The sequence below is a fragment of the Salvelinus fontinalis genome, chromosome 39 (genome assembly GCF_029448725.1).
Source record: "Salvelinus fontinalis isolate EN_2023a chromosome 39, ASM2944872v1, whole genome shotgun sequence".
Taxonomy (NCBI): Eukaryota; Metazoa; Chordata; class Actinopteri; order Salmoniformes; family Salmonidae; genus Salvelinus; species Salvelinus fontinalis.
Window position 1 is genome coordinate 12,277,233 of NC_074703.1, and position 27,190 is coordinate 12,304,422.

The window sequence follows — 27,190 nt, forward strand, 5'->3', positions numbered from 1 at the left end:
ATAAAGAGTACGTTCATATTTCTAGTATTTTCTCTTAATATTTCGAAAGCACCCACTACTGGAACATGAAGTTCGTTTAATTGAAATATGTTTACGCTGGTCGTTGACCAAAATACATTTCCCAGCATTCACAATCCCGTCAGAGGCCAACACCATTCACCGGAAGACGTGTTTGTCGGCGACGAAGGAGTGAACATACAAAAAATACTGTATACAGTAAAACAAGATGGCAGGACTACCCCGCAGGATTATAAAGGTAATTTCAAAAACCACATGCGATTAATGGTTCCCAAGCCGTAGTTTGGTCCCCTTTGATTTGCGAAGAAAAATATGATTCGGCACGTGCATTGCCATGTATTTGTTAGCTAACTACTTCCGTTAGCTAGGTACTGTATGTCTCAGGTTCAGCCCCAAGTCAGAGGAATGTTTGGTCAAATGTATTATCCTTCCTGCTGAGTATGGCCCAAGTCTGCTTAATTTCCTATTTGTGTTGAAATTAATTCGTTTCTTAGTGTACATGTATTGAATTAACCTTGCTATGGTCTCAAGTTAGCGATCTGAACAGTGACACTCGACTGGTACTGCTAGCTAACATTAGCAACGTACATACAGCTTGCAGATTTAGCTAGTTAGATATTGGTAGAACTTGCTGTACTACTGGACTCCAGAGTATGTATTATAAACTCACATTTATTTGCTTGGTTTACTGTGTATGAAAGTGCTTTGGGTAGCAAAGCTAACTTGGCTGTAGTATAGGAACCGGTGGCAGTGCAGGTATTTCTCTCAAACTGTGTCTAGGCCCAATGAGCAGGATCAGGAGATCTTGTTGGTCTTGCAGCAGTTCTGTGTCAGAAATGAATGAAGCGACATGGGACAATAGTTTGTCATACATATACTAGGTGGCTGCAAAAACAAATGTTTGACAGACACATTCAATTATCAGCCTACTCAACTGGCCTAACTTACTGACTTGCCTAGTTGTTGAATAAAAAAACGGATAAGACAAACATTTACAGTGGGTGTTATAGTTTACATGGGGCTATCAGAGTTCTATTTGAAAGTTATTGTTAATAAATGTATTTCCATCAGAATGACAGACATACCATGAAGATGTTACATGTTGGTTCTCACTAGGCCTCAGACATAATTCACAAAAAACTGACTTTGCAGCTAGTTCACATCCAGGCATGTAATTATTATAAATGTTTTATTTCACCTTTAATTTAACTGCAATAGAATGTATCCTATGAGCTCTTAGCTGAGGATCTAAAACACTGGGTGAGTGACCATTTTGTGCTCTTGAAAGAGACAAGACAGAGTGGATGTTCTTTGCCCCCAAAAAGTTCAGAAACAGAATGTCAAACCTGACCTTGAATGTATGGATGGCTGTCCTTGCACCTCAACATAGTTGTCCAAAACCTTGGTAACTATTGACCCTGACCTGACATCTGGTTGTTGGTGCTTATCAGTCTCGCTACATGTGTGTCGCATTCTGATTGAGACAATTTAAACTGGGTTCACTTCAAACATGAACATGACATGTTTCTGTTTGCGTGTGTTTGTCTATCTACCTGCATGTCTTGATCTGTATCTGTCTGTATTCAGGAGACTCAGCGTTTGCTGGCCGAACCCGTTCCTGGAATAAAGGCAGAGCCTGATGAGGCGAATGCACGCTACTTCCATGTGGTGATTTCAGGGCCCCAGGACTCCCCTTTCGAAGGAGGCACCTTTAAACTTGAACTCTTTCTGCCAGAAGAATATCCCATGGCAGCTCCCAAAGTGCGATTCATGACCAAAATCTACCATCCCAATGTGGACAAGCTGGGTAGGATATGCCTAGACATCTTGAAAGGTGAGTTATCCAGATTCAGTTATCATTAGTCACAGTCATGACCTGACTCAAAGTATGACTCCTTCCTCCACCGTTTTCTTTTTCTCTCACAGATAAGTGGTCCCCAGCTTTGCAGATCCGCACAGTGCTGCTATCAATCCAAGCATTATTAAGCGCTCCTAACCCTGATGACCCACTTGCAAACGATGTTGCAGAGCAGTGGAAATCCAACGAAGCCCAAGCCATTGAGACAGGTGAGACAGCGCGCGCACGTGTCATATTTGAGGTGAACCCAGTTTAAATTCTCACCCCTTGGCATTTAAATTATTTTGCATCCTCTGATCAAGAGTACCTATCTCTGAATGTGAACAAAGCCTGGTTTTAAACAGAGGCAGTGATTGTGAGAAGGAACCAATTACTTACTGCTCTTGTAGTGCTCTTCACTTCAGCCTCCTGAAGTGCCACTGCAGGTCAAATCTATTCAGAGATAGCAAGACATTCCTTCAAGAAGAATGCTAATACCTGTAGTTAATGAACCCCCTCTCTATGCACCTTGCAGCTCGGACATGGACCAGGCTTTACGCGGGAAACAGCATTGAGGTATAGAAGAAAACAGACGGGCACTGGATGTTATCACAACCTAAGATGATCTCCTTTATTTGCATTTAAAGGACACAGTCTTAGACAAAAAAACAAGATAAAAGCAAGCAAAAAAATTACGGCAAAGAATATATTTAAAAGAAAACGAGACTACTGCAGCCCTCTGGTGATTTTACGACACATGGCAATGTGTTTTGTCTTTGTCTCGGCTCACTGCTCGAATGCATGGACAGAGGATGATGCTTTCTGTTTCTCTGTGGGGGGGTGAACGACAAGTCTCGGCACACCACCGAGGGGTTACAAACATAGGAAATCGCCCTGGACCCACAGTCATACAATGGGTCAGTTTATTCAAAGGTCAATAAATTGAGGGAGTTTGTGACAGAGCCACCAATTACCCACCCATTTGAAAAATGTCCACTTGAGGTTATGCCGCCTAGCCTCTTGTTGAATTTATCGTAACCTTTGTTTCCCTCAGACAGTTGAAGTTGTTGGTTCGGAAGCCCTGTGTTTGCAAGTCCTTGGCAGAAGCTCAGATTAGGGAGGTGAGGGTGTCTGTTACGACGCCCTTCTGGGGAGAATGGCGTTCTTTTCATTTTCTTTTCATGTCGATTTTTATTATTATATATTTTTTTCAAATGTCTCCTTTTTTTTCCGCTCCTATGATACTTCATTAAAAGCATGTACTTAACCAAGCTCAGAACATGACTGTTCTAACAAGTTTAATCCGTATTGATATTGAGAATTATCACTTTTGGGGTGTTGATGGGGGGGGAAATGTACACCCAATTCTGACATGAAACAACGAGGCACGAAACACTATCATCGTCACTTCATTGCTGAGATCCTCACAGGCTTGTGTTGCTTCTGTACTGCTTTTCTGTAAATGTTATGTTGTAGTAAAAATATTTTTTGTCATTTTGTTTGATCTCTTTCTTGCTAGCACTGTACCTACATATTCTGGTAGGTGGTGTTTCATTGCTTTTCCCATACTCTGTCCTCACCCTTGTCTTTTCCACAATTCTCTACTGCAAGTGTATCCACGTTTAGTTCAACCAACATCATGAAAGAGGGGAGAAAGTCAGAGAATGTTCTAATTTATTTGTTATCTTTTTCTAACGGATTTGGAATTAAATATCAATGATTCGTCATCCAAGCGTCTGGCCTTTAGATTGAGAAGGGCTTCCATGTCTCTGGTTAGTCCACTCTTCATGTGAAAAAGGCAAAGAGAATTGTGTATTACCGGTGTCTGAAATTATATGGGGGGAAAAACCAATGCATTTGCATACGTGGCTCCTGTAAATAAAATAAGTTGAGTAAGACTCCTGTGAATGTGTCTGTGCTGTTGTGTATCTGGGGAGGGGACACGACACACTTGTTTTGTTTATTGACACACTTGCTCTGTCTGAGTAGATGGGTACCTGTATGTCAGGGCCATGCTTTTCTTTAGGGGCCAGTATGTCACAATGGTTTTATTGGCCAGTCTTTGTTTATATGGCAACAGTGAGCCACTCAGTGGGGGTCGTTCCATGAAAATAATGACTTTTTGACCAGCAATTTCAAATGTCAAAAACGGTCCCCGATGTGTCATTGCTCTCTCGCTCTGCTGTGTGCTTCTTGCTAGCTGTCACTCAAATGGCGAGGGGCTGAAGCTCATTGTCTGAAACTCAAATTGCATGGGTGAAAATCTAGAGAAAATGTTATTGCACAGTTTCCAGAAATAGTCGCTTTCAACTAGAGATTTTGTGGCAAATCAAGGTGAGACTGTAATTCTGCTCCTAGATCATGCATGTATAAACTACACATTGGCCAAAGCGGGAGGTTAAAAAAAACGTGCTAGTTGCCAAAGTTCCGGAGCATGTCTTTAAGGTTTAGCATGAAATTACCAAATTAATCTTAAAATTGCTAAAATGAGAGAGAGTGCAGACCCTCCATGTTCTTTTCAAAACAGCCCTGCCTCCAATGAACCTTTGACCCAGGAAGAAGTTGGCAAAGATGTTGAATTGTTTTCAAAGTGGTCATCTATAATGGGGTAACACAAGTGACATGAAATTAAGGGACAGCTATTAAATTATACTAATTAGTTGATTTTTTAGTTGAAGTATTCCACTAAATACTTTTATATTATAACATTTTAAGGTGCGAGAGAAATATATATTTTTACTCAAAATATGTCACTAAACCACGACTCATTCATGACCCTAGGGAGTAGGACAAGCCAATTCCATGGTATTGAGCATGTTGTACTATATACAGAGCATTCGGAAAGTATTCAGACCCCTTGACTTTTTCCACGTTTTGTTACATTACAGCCTTATTCTAAAATGTATTTAATAGTTTGTTTCTCCTCATCAATGTAGATTGATGAGGGGAAACAAACTATTAAATACATTTTAGAATAAGGCTGTAATGTAACAAAATGTGGAAAAAGTCAAGGGGTCTGAATAGTTTCAGAACGCACTGTATATACTGTCTATTAACACAAAACACTTCAATTAAAATAAAAATGTTGTGTCATTATCTGACACTTAAGTGTTTTCCCTGGTGCTTAAGGCGGGGAAAGGAAAGCCACCATTTTCATAGAATGTGCCAATCCTCGGAATGTAAATGCAGGAAATGATTCCTTGTATTATGCTCCTGTCTTCGTTTATATGGCAACAGTGAGTCACTCAGTGTATGAACTAATCCTCAGAATATAAATGCAGGATTTTATTCCTTGTATTATCTTTTAGACACTAAACATTAACTAACCTTAGAGCAATAAAGATTTGTCAGTGAAATTAGTCCATCACTTTATTTTTTAAATTTATTTTTACACTTTAGTCAGTTGGCAGACACTCTTAACCACACCGACTTACAGTTAGTGCATTCATCTTAAGATGGCTAGATGGGACAACCACATCCCAGTCATAGTAAGTAAATTTTTTCCTCAAAGTAAGTCGTGGGGGGGGGGGGAGTATTAGATTATCCATTGTTACAGGGCGTTGTTACAGGATAGGCTATCTGTTGTTATAGGGTGACTTACTGCTGACAGCTCAGAAACGTCCAAATATTAACAGAACCCTTGTGACAGGCATTGATTTATTGACCTGACAGGTGAACATTACTCATCACCAGGTGCTTACGGCACAGGGTAGAACACTATCTGGCCACTCACAGTAGACAGTATGTTTTGGATGTCGCGTCATCAATGTGTCACAGAAATATAACACTTTCTGCTTGTTCACTAGTACAAATACATTATTTGTGGTGTGATGCTCTAGTCTTAGTGGTTGCATGGTAATGACTGTTTTTGATCTGACGTCGTTATGAAGTATTTGTTTGTTGTGATGGGATTCCTCTCCTTCTGTAGTCAGTATGAGAGTGAATTGTGACTATGAATGTCTGCACTGCCTGGAGATCCACTCTCCACAAGACAGGGAGGGAAGGGTGGGGGGGGGGGGGGGGTCTCTTCCTGTGAATATTTAATCTGCAGTGGGAAAACAGACTGCTGTGCCAGCGTTCTCCTTCGCTGACCTTTACATATAACCAGCCACCGACGTGCAGACTGCAGGGAAAGGGGTGGTAGTGCATGGCCTCCAAGAGTGCTGTATGGAATAATAGTGCAAGATGTCTTATTTTGGTGTTGGTGTGACAAGATAGGAGGATGACATGGGTGTGATGCAGTATTTACATTTACATTTTACATTTTAGTCATTTAGCAGACACTCTTATCCAGAGCGACTTACAGTAGAGTGCATACATTTTTGTTACATTTTACATACTGAGACAAGGATATCCCTACCGGCCAAACCCTCCCTAACCCGGACGACGCTATGCCAATTGTGCGTCGCCCCACGGACCTCCCGGTTGCGGCCGGCTGCGACAGAGCCTGGGCGCAAACCCAGAGACTCTGGTGGCGCAGCTAGCACTGTGATGCAGTGCCCTAGACCACTGCGCCACCCGGGAGACCCATATGAACAGCGATTCGCTGCATTATATTATCAGAATGTACAGCAGACACACAATTGTGTTCAATGCCAATGATTCATATCCTCTGTTCCTGTAGATATTGTACGTTTTGAAATTAGGTTGTGAAATACTGAGTGTGTTATCAGGAAGACAACAAGCTACAGCTCAGTGGTAAAACCACTGGTGAAATAAACCACAGCTCAGTGGTAAAACTAGTGAAATAAAATAATTAAAATGGTAATTAAAACAATAGAAATAGCACTATATACATCATAACAACTGTGGCAGTGATGTCCTGTTACCTGTCCTGATACATTCAAATAGAATTGATTACTTTTTTTCGTGTAGATGTACTGATTGCAGGGGTTGGGCATTTAGGGTCAAAGTGTTTTGACATCTATTAGAATACGATATTACTCAATAGGCGAGCTTTGTGAGTGATTAGATAATAGCTATATGACACTATTTGAGTATGTTGTAGATCAGTGCTTATGGAACACCCAAACCCAGTTCACAAGTCTCAGAGGACAGAGATTAGGTAGCTAGTATGGGTGACATCGCCCAACAATGTCAACAGAGGAGGAATAATCTGTTTTAAAAGTGGAGAGAAATGAGTATGACTCTTAGCTAATTGCTAGCAACACACAACCAATGCTGGGATTTGTTGGGAGCAAGACAGATTTACAAATTGCAGTGAATTCTTGTTTTCCGACTGCCCATTTCAACACGGTTAGTGCTATCCGGTATCCTTGGGCCGTCCCTGTCCTAAACCATAACCCCTAACCTTAATCATAACCCTTGCCAAACCCTAATCCTAACCTTTACCCTTACCGTAATAGGGTAGGGATGTCCCAAGGATTCCAGATAGCAAGGACCCCTTTTACACTTCCAAATCCAGAACTGAGTCCACATCTCATTTCCCAGCAGGCTGATGTTGATTTATGAATGGGGCATTACATAAGTAGCAAGGTACTCTGAACACTAGAGGGAGGGCTACAATTCATGTCATGAAGCCTCTTATATTGTCATCTCTTCATCTTACGAGTTCTGTGGCTGGCCAGGCAGGCAGGCCTGCAGACAGTCCCCTTGAGAGCATTCCGTACCGAGTTCAAATTGAGTCACAATGGTGGAAAATATTACTCTTAGATGGACGATGCTGTCCTTCAGGTGTATCATCTGTTCACTCAGGCTTTTAGCCACAGTGTACTGCGCTATAATATAACCTGCTCAAGATTCCACTGTCCGTCTAAACCCCCTCTGCAGTCACATTTGATGTGTCATTCTGGTTAGTGTTATTCGTGGTAAAATTTGTCATAGATTGAAACTAATTTCTGTTTAGTTGAATTTTTTCAAGGCTATAAAGCCAGGTTAAAGCCATTGTGTCAGCACGGAGGAGAAGTGCTGCCACTGACCATATCTAGGCTTCCACTACAGAGGCTCATGAGACAAGGTACATTCAAAACAAAATAGCTTTATTGCCTATGAAGTTTACAACCTACAGAATCAATAATGAATAAAACGTAAACGTTCAGCAACACAAACGTGCGAACAGAGCTACCTGCTCTCAGTCCTCTCCTCTAAACCAGTTTTTCCCGACTCGTCCTTTAGTACCCTCAACAGTTCACATTTTTTGTGAGCACACCTGATCAACTTGTCAACTATTCATCAAGCTCTCAATGAGCCCCCGCATAAATCTAATTAGCGTAATAAAAAAAATCCCATAAAATCTGTTAGTTTAAGAGAGATCTGTTTTGTTGCATTGAATGAGACTCTATCCGCCGATTTCGCACTTCCGTATCTGCGGTGAAAGGAGACAGAGCGCAAGTGGTGTTTGTCAGACCATGAGACATCCCGAAAATCATTCTTCTCACAAAATCTTCTGTAAAGTCCAAACGGTTACATTTCGGCTGTTTTGCTCTAGGACACCCACAGGCTTCTCAAGACTTGTCTGAAGGTCCCCGGTACCAGTTTAAAATATTGAAGTATATATGGAGAATGTTTAGCGCCAAAAATAAGGTGTATCTTTCAGATATAGGACAGACATTTCAGAACAAACTTCCTTTGATTTTTTTTGGGGGGGGGACTATCTGTTGTTCCATGTAGTGAATCTGTTATTCAATGCGTTTGTATAGGTTAATAGCAGTAAGGCCAAAACATTTTTTTCATCAAATATTTTTTTATACTTCAAGGAGTCTTAATTTAGCTATTTGATTTGGAATTTTATCTTTGGTATGACCTTCTTTAAAAAAAAATCCATATAGTTTAGTAGACTACCCCAGCATAAGCGTTCCAGGCTGACTACATGTCTAAAGTTACCCGTTAAGTTTCTACCCCTCAAGACACCACACCATAAAGGTTGCTTTTTCAGTTCAAGTCTACTTCAGAAGCCCTAAGTATAATAAAACACATATTAATCCAATGCCCATTCAAAGAATAAAGTGAACTGCCTTTGTCTACCTGGAGGAGGTCATACTGTTCTCCACAATATCCTCTGTCCATGCTGTGTATTTTGATTCAGAGAACTTTCCCACAATTTAGCAATTACACTGTCGCTCCCTGGCCTTGTTTATGTCTCAGCACACTGTTCTTCCCATGATTACAGCATGTCCATGTTTGTTCCAGCTCAAGGAGACAGTGCTATCATTGGGAGTGCAACACAACAGAGGACTAGATTGTTTTCCTCAGGGGGAGGTAAAACAGGCCTATAAGTAACTGTAGTTGGTAATATAATACCATTACACACACACACACACACACACACTCACACAGAGACACCCACAGAGAGGCAGTGAGGCACATAAACACACACATATGCACACATATACCCACACAGAGAGACACACACACAACCCTATAATAGCGTAGCTTATAATGTCAGGTGGTCCGTGTCTAAGTGATGTTTTCCCTATCCTAATGAAAGGCCATGAGAAAGATCTGGCCGTGATAAACACCCATTGTTAGTCTTATGTCTTTAAGAGCAGGTTATTGTGATGATATAATGATTGTGAAAGCTGTGTTTACTTATGGCCTCATTCCCTGTCACAATAGTTGCTCTGTTTCCTTTACCTTGTGACATTCCCTAATCCTATCATTTTGTTTGTTTGCTTGTTTAACCCTTCAATTTATAGAGTTAGGGTCAGAGGGCAATGTACTATTGACCTGAGGGTCAGAGAAGAAAAAAATAGATATAAAATTAAGCCAACAGCCATTTATTTGGTTGGGTATAGAACATCTACCATGTTTCCTGGTGATCAGTTATGACAATTGCTGTGAGTACATGTGTACAAATATTTAATGTAATGCTTATAAAGGCTTTATAACAGCCTTATATGGTAACCTAGAATGACACTGCATGATTTTGCTCTTTGTGGTTCTATTTTTGGGTCACTGATCATTCATTGGTAAATACTGAAATGGAGGCAGATGATTCTGTTTCACACAGATAGAGGGGAGTTCTATATTCAATAGTGACAACAGCAACATTAGATCCATCATGGCCGTCGAAGCAGACGGTCAGAGTTCACTTAATCATCCGTTATTTGTCTCTCAATGAGGACACACTGTCAGAGTATGACATCAAGAAAAACTGGCATCAGGTGGATGGATATCTATTATTGCTCAGAAATAGCCTCGCTATTGTTATTTTACTACAGCTCTTTAATCATTTGTTACTTTTATTTCTTATTCTTATTTTTTTTGTAGGTATCTTTTTTAAACTGCGTTGTTGGTTAAGGGCTTGTAAGTAAGCATTTCACTGTAAGGTCTACACCTGTTGTATTTGGCGCTTGTGACAAATAAAATTGGATTTGATTTGATTTCTCTAGAGAGAAAAAAAACAATGGTCTCAACATTAAAACATGTAGAAATATTTTAAAGAATAGATATAACAATGATATTTTGATTACTGTTATTATTCTTCGTAGTAATAGTGGTAGTATTTCACATTACACACACTTCAAATATCTAGATGTACGCATGATATATAGTTTCAATTTCAAGTTTGACGTTTTTATTAGACGTATGTAGAGGATACACATGGTATACACTGTCCAATAAAATGCTTACTTGCAGTTTCCTTCTCGACAATCAACAACAATAGTAAATAATAGAAGATGAGAATAGGAACATAAAGTAAATGACTCAGTAGAATAGAATACACATTTTAGCATAAGTATAATACAGGAAGGCACAATTTATAGTCCAAAATGTACACATTTATCAGAGAAGGGAGCATTAGGGGACAAGTGTTTAAATTTAGCAGTATTAGCAATATTAAATAAGATCTGGTTGCAGCAGTTGTGTGTGTTTTTGTGTGTGTGTGTGTGCGTGCGTGCGTGCGTGAGAGAGAGTGTGGATGTGTGATATAGGATAAATTATGCTTAAAGGACCATTAGCTTTCGCTAACCCCATCCAGGCAGTAGTAGTGACCTATAAATTACACCCCTTGCTGCTCAACAAGCCATATATAAATATCCTAATGTGACATTTTAGGGAAAGGTTTATGGGTCGTGGTGGGGGCTGTGCTATTGCCGCTCAAGAGCCTGCTGCTCTTAGAATTAACTGGCAATGGGCCATGCCCTCATGATTCTGGGAGATTCAAAGACCAAAGCACCTCCCCTTTAATACTGTCTAAAAGGGACTTACAGTAAGTGACTTGATCATCTCAGACTCTAATTGGCACCACGGGCAATCCGAGCCGGCTGTGCTGAGAGAGTGGATCATTAGCAAATGAGGAAAGTGACAGAATAGATGAAGAACAGTCGGATTAGCCTAGCTGTGTGTGTTCTGTGTGTGTTTTGAGATTGCCTTGGCGATGGCAGAGAACAGATGTGTTAGACTGCAGCTCTATCATTAGAGTGGTGACAGGAATGGGCAGAGGTTCAAATCTGGTAACTTCATACACATCTTTCTGTCATCCTTAAAGCATGTGAAATCAAATCCCCCCTTCTCCCTCTCACTTGGACTGCAGCTAATATTATGGGCTGTTGATATCCTTTCTATTTTGGGCAAGATGATGCTATAGATGACTGCTTTTGGGTTAGATGACGATATTGACTTTTTGTCTAGGTCTATTCTTTGGGAGTGTTGACTTTGAGACCCTGTCTATTCTAAGATAATGACAGAGATATACAGTACTTTGTGTAAGAGAAGGCGGTAGAAAGAAGTTATTATTTTGGTAAAAGTGATTTTAGAGACTAATTTAAGTTATGGACTGATGGTAGAGATCCATTGAGACAGGGAAGATAACATCGAGGCATATGCTATTTTGGTGTTCCACAACACAGTCTGACATCTTTGCAATTCCGCTTATATGAGATTTTTACACATCAAAGGCTACCCCATTGCTTTTCGTCACTCCTACACAACGCTCGTTGCTCAGTGCAGGCGGAATCATCGCTCAATCTGATGTAAGACCCTAATAACATTTTGACTAGTCATTTCAAACTGTAACGATCAATTATGTTAAGAAAAAGCAGGCTCTCACCCCATGACCTAATCAATGTTTCTCTCTTTAAGTTCAGTCCATCCTCTATTATAAACAATCACATCATGATACACTGATTGTCAGTTCCTAAACTCTGATACTCTGTGAGTGACAATCTCTTTGATGAAGAGTGTGAGGTAGGATGCTTGTCCTGCTGGCATCCAGTTAGAAAAGTAAATCAAGTTAACAGCTTTTTTGATTCAAGCGTTGAATTCCAATTTTGACGAGAACACAGGTTTGACAGATGACTACACTGGCCTTACTGGTATTTCAAAACCTTTAGAGGTGAAGGGTTAACACTTACAATTATATGCTTTTCTCGCTTGTGGTGCAGAGCACCACAACACAGCACCAACAAACAGGTGTAATGAATGAACCCAGAGGTGTGTATATATACCATATATGTGTATGTTTGTGTGATTCTCACTTTGTCTTGACAAACTTTTACAACACCCTCAGCAAATGCTTGTCACATGCTTCGTAAACAACAGCTGTAGACTAACAGTGAAATGCAGTGACTAAGATAGAGGAACTACTATACAACATGTCTTTGTATGCGTATACACTTAGAGAAGAAGGGTTATATCACTTGCTTCATCTATGAAACCCCCAAAAGGTTCTATATAGAACCTTTTTCTATGAGTGGAAAGTAGATGTGACCTGTCTTCTATAACGTAAAAGCTATACATTAACACACAAAACTAGACATCTTCAAGTAGGCCCACCTTCCTTTATAGGCTATAAACAGAACAAACCTAGACTAGGTCTATATCCCCAAATTGCTTTCAGTCAATAGCAGGAATAGTCGTCACAGAGTAGCTAAGGTAGGCTATAAAATTGACAGTGCTTTATTTGTGAAATTGTTTTTCTGATGTGAATACAGAAAAAGTGGAAGGTCAGAAACCCTCTTTTCCATCACCCTCAATCTCAAGACAGAGGTTTACAGTGGAGGCTATTATAAGGAGTCTTTTAAAGACCTTGATTACTGACATTTCAGGGCAATACGTCATTACATCTTATATTGAGAAAATACTCTGATGAAGTTATAGACTTAAGGGTTAAAAATTGTAACTTTACTATTTTTCTAGATTGCTTATCCATATGGGTGGGCCTATGGAACAAATAGGATAGGCTACTTTTTAAGAAAGCATAAAGTCAGATGGCGTGAGCACTGCATAGGTGTTCAATCACAGCTAGATTTGTCCTACTTTTTTATCCTATCCTCCAACAGTTATCAGACGTATGGTGACGTGCGTAACAGCGCTCCGCTAGGTTGCCTTCTGTCTATTTACAGTCAGCGACTGCGCAAAGCCTACCTTGTAGGCTACTACCTAAGGTGGGAGGACTTCGGAGGTGGATACAGTATGGACTCCCTCTACTTAAATAAGAGATTGCACATAGAAGTGGAGGAGAGTATGGGGGACTGAACTGCATCCAATAACCCAGCATCACGGAGGGAATTCCCTGACACGAACGCACTAAACGCAATTGGAGTGAATGGGAAAATACACCGTCAATGGGTAGATTGCCGGTATATCGCGTTCTTGTACCTCAGTGATACACATATGCCGGTTTTCTCTTCGCCATCCAGAACCTTGGTTTGGTGACTCACTCTTCGTTCGTTCATTTTCTGAATTTCATTGCCTGCCCGGTGAGGAGAGAAGTAACCTACATAATGAAGTTCAAGCCGAACCAGACCAGAACTTATGATGGCGAGGGCTTCAAGAAACGAGCGGCATGCTTGTGCTTCAAGAACGAACGTGAAGAAGAGGTATAACGTTAGATGGTTATATTTCTCATTGACAGTTCAGGACCGATACTGTCCTGTCTTTAAACCAAACCACTGTTCTCGGCTATATCCTACACTTGTCAATATTGTATCTATATTTGCCTATTGTAATATACTTAAATAGGTTTTTATTGTGGTTTTACCACTTAATTCATCAGAAAATGTCGATGTGCGGGGGCTGTCTTGCCGTGTCTGAAATAAATGCTTTTGCGGGTTTTTAAAACCTAATGATTAGGGAAGTAGGCTTGATGTTAAACCCCCCCCCCCCCCAAAAAAAACAGGAGTGTTATAGTCTATTTATACGCTTTTTATTAGCCTAGGTTCCATAGCTTTAGTAATACATCCTTAGTGGTATTGTGTGACTGCCCGCGGCTATCCAGTTTGGGCTAGTTTGAGAGAAATGCAAGGGGGTCTAGGCGCTCTGTTGCATGTTTCATTTGACGGGCGGGACATCAGTCCAGCCATTGCTACATTGTATGCGATACCACTGTACTAATGCATACTAGTTTAAACACTAGTAACAATATCACCGTCATCATTTTACACCTTATAATCTTTGCTGCCTCATAAAAATGAAAATGCGTAATTGATGAAGTGGCCATTTTGTAAGACAGGTTTTCAAGTATCCTAGGCTGAAACCAAAGGTAGCCTACTGAAAAGTAGTCTCAATCCAGGCTTTGTTTTTATATTTCTGGTTTGAGAGAATATCTTTAACAAACTGCTGTAGACCTAGACATATTCCTCGTAATGGTTTCTGGTTTTTAACGGGCCTCACCATAGTCTACGTACCACCATGATGCAAGCGTTCACTGGTAATGGTTTGACAAAATGGACTATCTACCCAAGTCAATTTCCTCGAAATTATAACAACATAACAACTTGTTCCACACATTTTTAAAAACATTTTATTAAATCGGAAGTAATTATTTCCATGTAATAGGCTATATTGTTCTGCATGTGTCCTTTCAGTCAATATAGCATCCTCCAATATTTTCTGCCTAGGTCTATTTAAATGTTTAAAGCCACAATTTATACAGATATGACTTATATCTGCTACCGTAACAAGTTAAATAGGCCCACATTATCATAACCAAAATCTATGGACCTATTCCATTGTTATGTGTTACTATTTTTATTTAAACTGCATTGTTGGGTAGGGCTTGTAAGCAAGCATTTCATGGTGAAGTCTACACCAGTTGTATTCTGCGCATGTGTCACGCCCTGGCCTTAGTATTCTTTGTTTTCTTTATTATTTTAGTTAGGGCAGGGTGTGACATGGGGAGTGTTTGTGTTTTGTCTCGTCTTGGGTGGTTATATGGTAAAGGGGGTGTTGGGTTTAGTGAATGTGTCTAGGTATGTCTATGGTTGCCTGAGTGGTTCTCAATCGGAGACAGCTGTCTTTCATTTGTCTCTGATTGGGAGCCATATTTAAGGCAGCCATAGGCATTATGCGTTTGTGGGTAATTGTCTATGTCATTGTGTAGTGGTCAGTGTCAGCGGCATTTGTTTATATAGATTTACGGTCGTCAGTTTGTTGTTTTATTTCGTTCGTTGTTCATCTCTCTAATAACAGAGAATGTAATTTTCACACGCTGCGTTTTGGTCCTCTCTTCCAAGTCAAGACGATCGTGACAGCATGTGACAAATACAATTTGATTGATTTGATTTGTTGTCATAGGAGACTTAGTAAACAAATGATGTCATTTTTCAGTGCATGAACTAAAGTCGAGAAGACTACTAAATTCCCAATCTGGCCCTCAAACCATCATGGTCACCTAATAATCCCCAGTTTACAATTGGCTCATTCATCCCCCTCCTCTCCCCTGTACCTATTCCCCAGGTCGTTGCTGCAAATGAGAACGTGTTCTCAGTCAACTTACCTGGTAAAATAACGGTAAAATAAAAAATAAATAAATAAAATAAGGCGGGTCATTATTGTAAAAGTGGCGATGCTTTTCATTTCTTACTGAGCCACACGCCTTGTTTATGAACAGCTCCTACATTTGGATTTGTACTGTCTGATAGAAATCCAAATGTGTATCAGACAGTTCAAGACACTGCAGCCTCTGACTTCCCTGCACCACTGTTATGCAATGTATAAGCTGCAGACTTTATCTGTCTGTCATTAAGAACTCTATCAGAGCACTCAAGTATTTGTACCACACACACACACACACACACACACACACACACACACACACACACACACACACACACACACACACACACACACACACACACACACACACACACACACACACAGAGAGAGGTGGCCTGAAGGAGAAACTGTTGTCCCTTAAGACTGCGGGAGACTTGTTCTCTCCCTCATGCATAGCCGGTTCTTTCAGGAACAAGGAATAGAGATATATCAGTTTGCTGTGTGTCAGTGTGTGCCGTACCATAGGCACATTGCATTGTGGTAGAGCAGCTGGGTAGCTGGAAGGCTTTCTCACTGAGTTATATTAATGAGACTGCCCAATCTCAGTCTCAATGCTGCGTCCCATTCTCCCTTTTGATTTTTACTTGGGAAATATTTATTAACATTAGTAATTACCTACACATACAATCTTGTTGCTGACATTTCATTTATGATGCTATAAAACAAGTCAACCAAGTGTAATATCTTAGCTTGTTTTAATATTTAAGATACCTGTGGTGGAACAAATGGAGACCATCTTCAATCACCCACCTGTGTCTCTGGTCAAGGGTATTGTTAGGTCAAGAAACGCTTCGCCTGCGTCTGTTCAACTGTTACTGAGCTGTTGTAATGTATAGAGCCAATCCCCAGGAACATCTTTACAGAGTTTGATCTGGGTCTGTCCAGCTACTCTGTCGTACTTGCATAAATTCGTTAAGCCTGAACAGGAGAAAAGCCTCTGTGGCTCCTGCGTGGCCAATATTGTCTTTGCCAATGCCAACTCTTTGTGCCAATCCCATGCTGTTTAATCCCTGAAGGATTATGGCCTATCTGTTTGCCAATACCCCGCCCCCCCCCCCCCCCCCCCCCCCACACACACACACACACTTTGACTTTGTTTAAGGAATGGAAAAGGAGAAAGAGGAACTCTCTGGGTCAGGTGTTCAGTGACAAGGTTTAAAGTCCTTCAAGGGAAAACAGGAACATTACATCCCTCAGGGCCAGTGGGTAGGTCATTTGCCTCCAACAACAGTAGAGACTAGAAGAGCGTTCATGCCGGAGGGTAGGAGCGATCTGTTATGGGTGCCTTCATCCAGCAATGGCTGTCTCCCTGAGACTGTATTACAGTACATTGTGTCTTTTCAGTCCACTGTGTCGCTACAAGACTAAGGGTTTGTTGACACTTGGTAAAGTTGACGTACGGTTTATTGTTTGTCTGGATGGAGTAAAGGGTAGCTTATTACTAGGCAAATGATGTTGCTCTACTTGTACATTTCTAGATAGGAGTTAAAGCTGTATTGAATGTGTGTGGTCTGGAATTGGCATATAGTTGGGCTTTGTTTTCTTATATCGACTAGGCTGAAAGTAGGTGTATTTGGTGTAAAACAAGGGGCAGCAAACTTCCGTATGTTGACTTCATAGGTCTATTTTGGTTATGACTAACCACTCTCCTAATGCATTAAAATACTCCAGTCTAAAATTTCAAACCTCCTTAGGCTGGCATGTGGGAGACTGGTTTATTTGACAGCCACAGTGTTGCTCCTCCGAGAAAGTAGGTGTTTATTTCCTCCCTGAGATTCCTGGCCCGTTTAGCAGGCTTACAAAACACACTGGAATATCGCTTTGAGACGCTGCTCTATTCCCTTTGGTCTCCCCCCTCCATCGGCACCTAACCTTTGACCTATCTAATATGTTGGTGTGGCGTTTTGTTCCTCACTGTGCCGAGTGTTCCTCAGTGCCATGATTTTTCAGTGGGACGTACCTTGTTAGCCTAAGCTGTTGACATAAATGACATGAACAATGTTTTGTATATTGCATGAATTTGTATGAGGTGCTGACAAGCCTTATGTCTTTCCTGGAAAGAGTTAAATTCGTAACATTTCATATCCAACCACATTTTGAACAAGAAATGGAAAAAATAGGACTTAAAGTGAGGCAAAAATAACACTGGCAGGATGTATAACTAGCTTTGTTTTGTAAACTCTGCAGTAGACACTGTCAAACACAGTGACATCCCTGAGCTGCTTAAAGCCTTGCCCCCCAAAAACATATTTGCAAAAGGCACACAACGGTGCCCCACCCCTATATATAAACACAGCCAGTATCCCCCCCCCCAACTCACACACAAACACGTGTGTACACACATGTTCACTCACATTCTGAAGCGCTAGCAGTCTGTTATAAATAGGTTAGTACGTTCATTCTATCTCCAAGGTTTATGGCTTTATAATGTAGGGTACTAAGCAGACAGTCTGGTCTACCCCGCTGCTTCAGTTGGATCCCCTATTCTGTGTGTGGCGCCCGTAAATATAGCTAACCGTCCCACTCCCTGTCCACCCTCCATCCCCTCTTAGCCCGGGACGAGCCAGATGAGATGTCGGCTCAGTTAAGGCCCGGGAACATGACGTGGTGACCCGTGCCGTATCCACTCGGTGGCCTCTCTTGGCCATTTGACTTGTTACTACCTGGCTCCTGGCTCAGACAGCAACGGGTCTGCTCCAGCAATCCCACAATCCCATTAGAGCAGCACAGAGGAGTGTCAAAGCCGAGCTGCTAGCTGATATTACATGGCTGTCAGGCTGACTCACTGGTTCCGTATAGAGGGGTCTGGATGGGGAAAAGATGGAAGGTGAAAGCCACACAAGCTGCTGCTGACGCTGCATTACTGTCGTATTCGACTGACTTGAGTTGGATGTTTCCTCAGCATGGTGAAAGAGACAACTGAGCAACTATGAGCCCCATAGTTCATGAGTGTGTGTGTGTGTGTGTGTGTGTGTGTAGGTCATGTGTGTGTATTGCATCATGAAAATGCAGATACAGGCTCATTCAATCTGTTCGGATCATTGTACACGACAGACTGTGGTGTAATTTAAGCTCAGGCACCTGCTTCGATGCTCCCAAAAGGATCTGATCTGGGTCAATCAGCAAAGGTGGAGCATAGGGCCCTGTGGTGGAGCAGAGGGCCCTGTGGTGGAGCAGAGGGCCCTGTGGTGGAGGAGAGGGCCCTGTGGTGGAGCTGGACTCACAGAACTATTGTGTTTTCTGTTCCAGGTGTTGCTGGTGAGCAGCAGTCGGCACCCGGACCAGTGGATCGTCCCAGGTGGAGGGATGGAGCCGGAGGAGGAGCCCTGTGGCGCAGCGGTCAGAGAGGTGTTTGAAGAGGTGAGTTCACCTGTCATCATCATCATCATATAAAGGAAAGATCCAATCATTCTGAATGTTCTATTGTTTTTGTGCATCTCTGAGTGATGTTCTATCAATTCCCGGGGTCATTTCATGTTTTCATATGATGCAAAACCTTTTCAGATGCACATAAAAATTAAAGAATGACCTGGGAGTTGATAGAGCATCGCTCAGAGATGCACAAAAACAATATCACATTCAGAATGATTGTATCTGTACTTTAATCCAATCAATCATCACCATAATCATCAGTGATGATGAAATTGAAATGAATCACAAAGTCACAAAGTAACTAAAAGCTATATGCACGCACAAAACACACATTGATCTGATGGTCATTTGTTGATTTGTCTGTAAAGAACATGCCTTTTAGTGATGAGTGAGACTATTGTGTTAGTTGTAAACTCTGGCTTCAAGTCATGTAGTGATCATGTCATCTATATGAGTTTCAAAAGTATTGCTGGCCCCTGATTGGTCATTTAAAGGCAACGTGCAGGCCCTACATTTTCTCATATACACTATGAGAGAGATAGAGAGAGACACTCTCTATAATTCACCACTGCCTGCCTTGTGGCATGTGACTGACCTTGTCGATCTCCTGGGATATCTCAATGGCACTTCACAGCATGTCCTCTCCAAAGTGGCTTCACAGCTAAAAAGGGTTCCGTTCTGAGAGACTTGATGTATGCATTGATTGTGAGTGACGGGAACTCACTTATAACATGACACAATTGGGAGGTACATTTTGGTGGGTCCAAAGTGGGTTTGTAGAGAAAGGGGTCAGAAGGATTTGGTTCGGGTAGTGACTGAGGAACTCGTGGTATTCCAAAGGTCCAGCTGGTGGGAAACCTAACGTACTTGGGTACGTCAGCAGGCTAAACTTGGCTGCTGGATTCCAGCACATTCACAGGTCCTAAAGCCTGTCCAGTGGACATGGGCAGATTCTTTGTGAAGCTTGATAAAGTGGAAGGAAGGGGAATAGGGGGTGGGTCATGTGTCTTTTTGGAAACAGTAACCTCTCTGATTTTGACCTCTAAATATACAGCAGGACTGGGTGGGTTTGTGTTGTGATATTCAATCATGTTATATTGGTCAACGTGTTCTGATCTCACACACACACACACACACACACACACACACACACACACACACACACACACACACACACACACACACACACACACACACACACACACACACACACACACACACACACACACACACACACACACACACACACACACACACTCTCTCTCTATCTTCACATCTCAACACACACTCTTCACATCTCAACACACACTCCTAACTCCAGTCAAAGGTCAATCTAAACACCCACACAGTATTGTCAAGAATTGGGATTTCTCTACTTTCCTTTTTAATCTAACACAAGTGTTTTGGTTTGCCAAATTGCCATAGGCCCAATACTGTCATCTCACATCCCCCTCATGCCTCTCTCCTCTCTCCCACCAGGCAGGAGTGAAAGGCAAGTTGGGACGTCTCCTAGGTGTGTTTGAGGTAAGGCGTGACTCTGGGCTGACAGTAATTATAAGACAGTTACATTTTTACTCCCTGAAAAACTGTCATTGCTCTCATGTGTAAATTGTCACATGAATGAAATTCAAGAATAGAAAATGAGTGGATTTGGTTGATGCTTAGTCAAGGGTTGAAACACTACCCTAAAGCATGTGTACCCTCTGAAAGCAGCTGTTTTTTCTTGAGGTGGCACAGGTAGAGATTCTTCCAACCTGAATTTTGAAATGTAGTTTTCTTTTCAACTTTACAGCAGAATCAAGACCGAAAGCACCGAACGTACGTTTACGTATTGACCGTGACGGAGACATTGGAAGCATGGGAAGACTCGGTCAACATAGGTGAGTTTATGGTCACATGACATCAGGACTAGAGGTCGACCGAGTAATCGGCATGGATGATTAATTAGGGCCGATTTCAAGTATTCATAACAATCGATAATTGGCATTTTTGGACACCAATTATGGCCGATTACATTGCATTCCACGAGGAAACTGCGTGACAGGCTGACCACCTGTTATGCGAGTGCAGCAAGGAGCCAAGGTAAGTTGCTAGCTAGCATTAAACTTATCTTATAAAAAACAATCAATCTTCACATAGTTACTAGTTAACTACACATGGTTGATGATATTACTAGGTTAACTAGCTTGTCCTGCGTTGCATATAATCAATGCGGTGCCTGTAAAAAAAATTGCGAATCACAGCCTACTTTGTCAAACGGGGGATGATTTAACAAAAGCGAATGTACCTAACCATAAACATCAATGCCTTTTCTTAAAACCAATACACAGAAGTATATATTTTTAAACCTGCATATTTAGTTAAAAAAAATTCATGTTAGCAGGCAATATTAACTAGGGAAATTGTGTCACTTCTCTTGCGTTCATTGCACGCAGAGTCAGGGTATATGCAACAGTTTGGGCTGCCTGGCTCATTGCGAACTAATTTGCCAGAATTTTACATAATTATGACATAACATTGAAGGTTGTGCAATGTAACAGTAATATTTAGACTTAGGATTGCGGCCCGTTTGATAAAATACGGAACGGTTCCGTACTTCACTGAAATAATAAACATTTTGTTTTCGAAATGATAGTTTCCGGATTTGACCATATTAATGACTAGAATTTCTGTGTTTATTATATTATAATTAAGTCTATGATTTGATAGAGCAGTCTGACTGAGCGGTGGTAGGCGGCAGCAGGCTCATAAGCGTTCATTCAAACTTTACTGCGTTTTCCAGCTGCTCTTAGCAATGCTTGCTTCACAGCGCTGTTTATGACTTCAAGCCTATCAACTCCTGAGATTAGGCTGGCATTACTAGAGTACCTATTAGAACATCCAATAGTCAAAGGTATATGAAATACAAATGGTATAGAGAGAAATAGTCGATGCGTCAGTATTCCTATAATAACTACAACCTAAAACTTCTTAACTGGGAATATTGAAGAACTGGGAATATTGAACCACCAGCTTTCATATGTTCTCATGTTCTGAGCAAGGAACTTAAACATTAACGTTTTTTACATGGCACAAATTGCACTTTTACTTTCTTCTCCAACACTGTGTTTTTGCATTATTTAAACCAAATTGAGCATGTTTCATTATTTATTTGAGACTAAATAGATTTTATTTATGTATTATATTAAGTTAAAATAAAAGTGTTTATTGTTCATTCAGTATTGTTGTAATTGTCATTATTACAAATAGGGTTTCCGCCCGTTCGATATAAAAATCGGCCGATTAATCGGTATCGTTTTTCTTTGGTCTTCCAATAATCAGTATCGGTATCGGCGTTGAAAAATCATAATCGGTCGACCTCTAATCAGGACTTCAATGTCTAGTATAATAATCTGTTTTTCCAGGAAGGATATTGCCAGTACCAACAGACTAAATAATGAAATCCCACTCACTGACTAAAAGGCCTGGGATTGCAGAAAACAAGCAACAAACAAGTTCAATATTTTTCCAATAATATCCGGCTTCACCTAATCTAAAGTTTGGAGTCATAACACATAAATTCCAAAGTGGCTGATTAAGACTCAACTTATGCTGCTAACTGCTAAATCACACCAGCCTGCTGGCTTTGGAGAGCTGGACTAAAATAGCTGGTAAAAGGTAGAGTAAAATGTGAATGTGCGATTGGATTACCGAGCAGGTCATCTATCCCAGGCCTTCCCAAACACACCTTGACTCACCACTGACTGCACCGAACAATGTGACCTGACCTCTGAAATCCATTAAATATCCTTTAGACTTCATCAGTCTTTTTCCTGAGTGGCTGGAGCTTTTAGTCCTTATAGATCTTACAGTAGGCAGTATATCAGCCTCAGTCTTTCTTTCGTTTTTGTTTACCGACTTAACCGCACGAATATTTGTTCCTTTGCACTAATAATCCTCATTCCTGTTAACACACATGATTACCAAACATGGGCTACGACTTGTTCCTCAAAAATAATGTTGTGAAAGCATGCCACTATGAATGACCTTTAAATGAGCTCATGTCTATGGCCTCATCTTCACGCAATAACACTGTAGCTGTTGTTAGAGATAATCAATATATTCTGATAACATCTATTCTGGAAACATGTATTCAAACTGTCTATTAGCACCCTTCACAAGACTTTAGGTAGGCTGAAATTAATAGGGGCATTTTGAATGTTTAGATGACAAACGTTGGGCGTGTTGGCAGATTGGTAATGGGATACCAGAATATTTTATTGACAGTGCCACATGGGGTTGATCCTGATCCCATTTCTTTGTGAGAAGATCCCCATCCCTCAAAGGGCAAATGTCACACTAAGTTCATGTGGAAAACCCCAGTAGTTCTGAACGCTGATTGGTTATTGGGAGTGTATTAAAGACCCCCGTGGCCAACAGCAGGAGTGTTTGACACTCAGTTTCTGTCTCCCCCTGCAGGTCGTAAACGGGAGTGGTTCACAGTGGACGAAGCCATCAAAGTCCTGCAGCACCACAAGCCGGACCACGCTGAGTACTTGAAGCGGCTTCATCTCAGCTGCTCTCCAACTAATGGGAACTCCCGGCTCCCCAGCCAGCCCCCTAATGACAACTTCCCCCGTTACGGCCCCCTCACCACAGGATCTGTTCTGGGCCCCTCGCGCAGATAGGACTGGCCCCTTCCCACGCCTATGAACTATCTTCTACCTGTACAGATACACTGAAAACTGACATTTTGCATGAATATACGAATCCTCAGAGTCACGGCTCACGCCACATGTATGTAAATTACTGTATACTTGGACAAACCAAAGCCATACTTGGAACTGTGTCTGGATGATTCAGTTAAGGAATGCCTTTCAGTAACTTCTTTAAGAATGTTCTATTGGGGTCAATTGTATTATTTTTTTCATCCATAATTAAGTAAATCACACAACATGGCTGCCACAGAAAAGGGGTCATTGGCTGACAATAGGATGGAAAATGCAGTGTCATTGGACCTCGGGAGCTGGCGCAGTATTGACAACAAAGAGATGCTACCTCAGTTGGACGAGCACTGGAAGGATGTCTTAGCACGGTGTCGGATTCCCTTTGGCTGGTGTTTAACCTGTACAAACAAACTACAGCTCAAAAAATATGACTGTTTACCTACTTCAAGTAGTACCATAATGTGTGGACAGAAGACAAGGGCTCACTATTGTCCCTCCCCTTCACCTCAGTAATTGGTGCCCTTCTTCAAGTTTAGTTGTAAAAACAACAGATTTTGAATTTCTTATATGGAGAATTTCACATTTAATTGCCTTTAATTGTGTTGCCTTGATTGTCATCAGTTTTTTTCTCCATCTATCATCATTATGAATAATAATAATTTGATATACTAATTACATTTTTAACCCCCGCCCCACATATGATCTGGTTAATCTTCGTAAGAGTATCTTTACTAGTTGAAGGCAGGCCCTCTTTAATATAATAATATCTATATTTCATTAAATTGCCACAAATGATGTCTCCTCAATGCTGAGATAATGTACCTTAATCCACACTTGAGCATCTTGTCTGACCACTGAATGAGGATAGAACCGCCCCACACAGGGGACGTGTAAATACTGTGCTGCAGAGAAGTGTAGAGTTATGTGTCTGGTTAACAGAAATGCAACCATATTAACTTTTCTTCTCCATATTTGCGATTGTTTTTCTAATGATGTAAAAAAAAAAAAAAAAGTGTTTCATGGAGAAAATGCTGTGCCATGTGGTGAAGGTGTGACAGTAAAATTTGTCCTCCTTTCAGTTCCACCTAAAAACAGAGATGAGATGACATGGAACAACGAATAGGGAAGTAGTCTGAAAGAGAAAGGGAATGGATGGAAATGAGTGCTTTCCGTGTTAGATTTATGGTGGAACGACACTGGTGGTTAGGCAGAACATGGAAATGTTCTTACGATGGACATGGATGTGAGATATTGTAGTTGAGAACACACTTGTAAATTGTAGTGCTTTACTGGAGATTACAGAAACATAAGTAGTTTCACTTTTTAATTCTATCACTCAACCACTATCTCACCCAGACTCCCAGCATTCATTTTATCACAAGAATACCCCTCTGAGGCAGACATTGTCAAATACATACCAGTATGTCAACTTTCAAATACTTGAGGTATTGCTGGATGGGCGGAGTTTGTACTTTTGGGATTATTCCATTGGTTCCATTTTACTAGGTAAGCTAAATCAAGAGCACTGTATTTTACAAGTGTACTTGACCAAGGTCTGCCATTGTTGATCATGCTCGTTTTTTTCATTTGAGCTCATGCTTCATCAAAGCAGTTTTTTGGGAGGCAGTGTTTAGGAGCAAGTAAATAACCCAAGAAAGTGCTAAAAGATGAAGGTGGGCTCTATTGTGAGTTTGATATTGACCCTTAAAATCTGTCGCATGAAAAGATTTCATCGGCCTGTCTGATTGAACAGTCATCTGGCTGGTCCAGTCTTTCTATAAAACCTGTCATTGGATAATGTCTGCAACATGGGCAGACTACGTGTGTTGTTTGTTGCCTACACTGTGTCTGTGTGACAAATAAATATTGATCCTGTGCCAAATGACAAATGTTTGGTATAATTGGCCAGGCAGAATGATAAAGTCAAAATCTATTTACTCTAGCCATGTCTAATACATGATAATAATTGGTACATTTGGTAATGTTCTAAGGATTTCAAAAAAGACATGGTTATTCATGAAACTATCACCTTGAACCAGTTGTATTTTTTTATGGATATAACCATTTATGGAGATTGGATTTATGCATACTGGTACACTACATTCAGGAAGGAAAGTCAGGACATTAATGCTATTTGTTCTGAATTGGACCTTTTTTGGATTTTTTTGCAGGGGAAAAGTGGAACATATTCAGCAGCTGTAGTTTTATTTTGAATGAATTACCCCTATGGTCCCTTATTACTGACACTAAACAGTTCCTGTATAATGAATGGGTGGGGGACTGCTGTGAATGTGTGCTGATCAACTTTGTTCCAGGCACTCTCTCACTAGCGTGTCTTGAAGCACTCACTAGTTTATCAATGCAAACAGAATTTCCTTTATGATCATATGAACAGTGAAATTGGATAAAGTAGATTGAAGAATTTTCTGTTTGGAATAATAATTAATTAAAAGGGAATTACTTGACTCCAGCCTGTCTGTACTGTATCTACTCATTTTGTTCAGTGTCTTTTGGTAGGTTGTTGGTGCATGGTTGTGTGAGGGAGGTGTTAGTGGGTGGGGTCAGGTGTTACTTTGTGTTTGTTTTCCAATAAAAAGACAGTATAGAACAGGAAGTCCACAATGATGCTGTATGGAAATGGACAAGATGACTGCTCCAGGGCACGTAGGAGGGGTGCATGAGACATACTGGCCTTCAATATTTTTAGGGTTGTTGAAAAAACGATAGGCTGCATGCAGCCCAATGAACTGAAAATAAAGTTTGGGAAAAGTCCATCAAATTGTTATTCTAAAGCCCTTTTTACATCAGACATCACAAAGTGCTTTATAGTAAGGTGTCTGCTCATGTAACTACCATGTACACTGAACAAAAATATAAACACAACATGTAAAGTGTTGGTCCCATGTTTCATGAGCCGAAAAATATCCCAGAAATATTATACGCACAAAAGCTAACATCCCTGTTAGTGACAATTTCTCCTTTGCCAAGATAATCCATCCACCTGACAGGTGTGGCATATCAGAAGCTGATTAAACAGCATGATCGTTACACAGGTGCACCTTGTGCCGTGGACAATAAAAGGCCACTCTAAAATGTGCAGTTTTGTCACACAACACAATGCCATAGATGTCTCAAGTTTTGAAGGAGCGTGCAATTTGCATGCTGACTGCAGGAATGTCCACCAGAGCTGTTGCCAAAGAATATAATGCGCCACTCGGGGGCCTTCCGAGTGGCGCAATGGTCTAAGACACTGCATCGCAGTGCTTGAGGCGTCACTAGAGATCTGGGTTCGATCCCAGGTTGTGTCACAGCTGGCCATTACTGGGAGACGCATGAGGCTGTGCACAATTGGCTCAGCGTCGTCCGGTTTAGGAGAGGGTTTGGCAGGCTGAGATTTCCTTGTCCCATGGCGCTCTAGTGACTCCTGTGGCGGGCCAGGCGCATGCACGCTGACACGGTCGCCAGGTGTACGGTGTTTCCTCTGACACATTGGTGCTTCCGGGTTAAGCGGACATTG

General features: G+C 41.1%; 2 protein-coding genes across 2 annotated transcripts; both read left to right on the plus strand.

The window, feature by feature from the left end:
• The first annotated feature begins 142 nt into the window (after nt 1-142).
• LOC129838406 (ubiquitin-conjugating enzyme E2 N-like) lies at nt 143-3,753 on the plus strand. Its single transcript, XM_055905332.1, has 4 exons — nt 143-256; nt 1,606-1,852; nt 1,945-2,085; nt 2,391-3,753. Exons 1-4 carry the CDS (start codon nt 227-229, stop codon nt 2,435-2,437), a joined length of 465 nt encoding a protein of 154 aa, XP_055761307.1. The 5' UTR covers nt 143-226; the 3' UTR covers nt 2,438-3,753.
• A 9,404-nt stretch (nt 3,754-13,157) lies between these two features.
• LOC129838504 (diphosphoinositol polyphosphate phosphohydrolase 3-beta-like) lies at nt 13,158-26,143 on the plus strand. The gene is made up of 5 exons (XM_055905504.1): nt 13,158-13,638; nt 18,845-18,955; nt 20,447-20,491; nt 20,760-20,847; nt 23,426-26,143. Exons 1-5 carry the CDS (start codon nt 13,543-13,545, stop codon nt 23,632-23,634), a joined length of 549 nt encoding a protein of 182 aa, XP_055761479.1. The 5' UTR covers nt 13,158-13,542; the 3' UTR covers nt 23,635-26,143.
• Nucleotides 26,144-27,190: the final 1,047 nt, after the last annotated feature.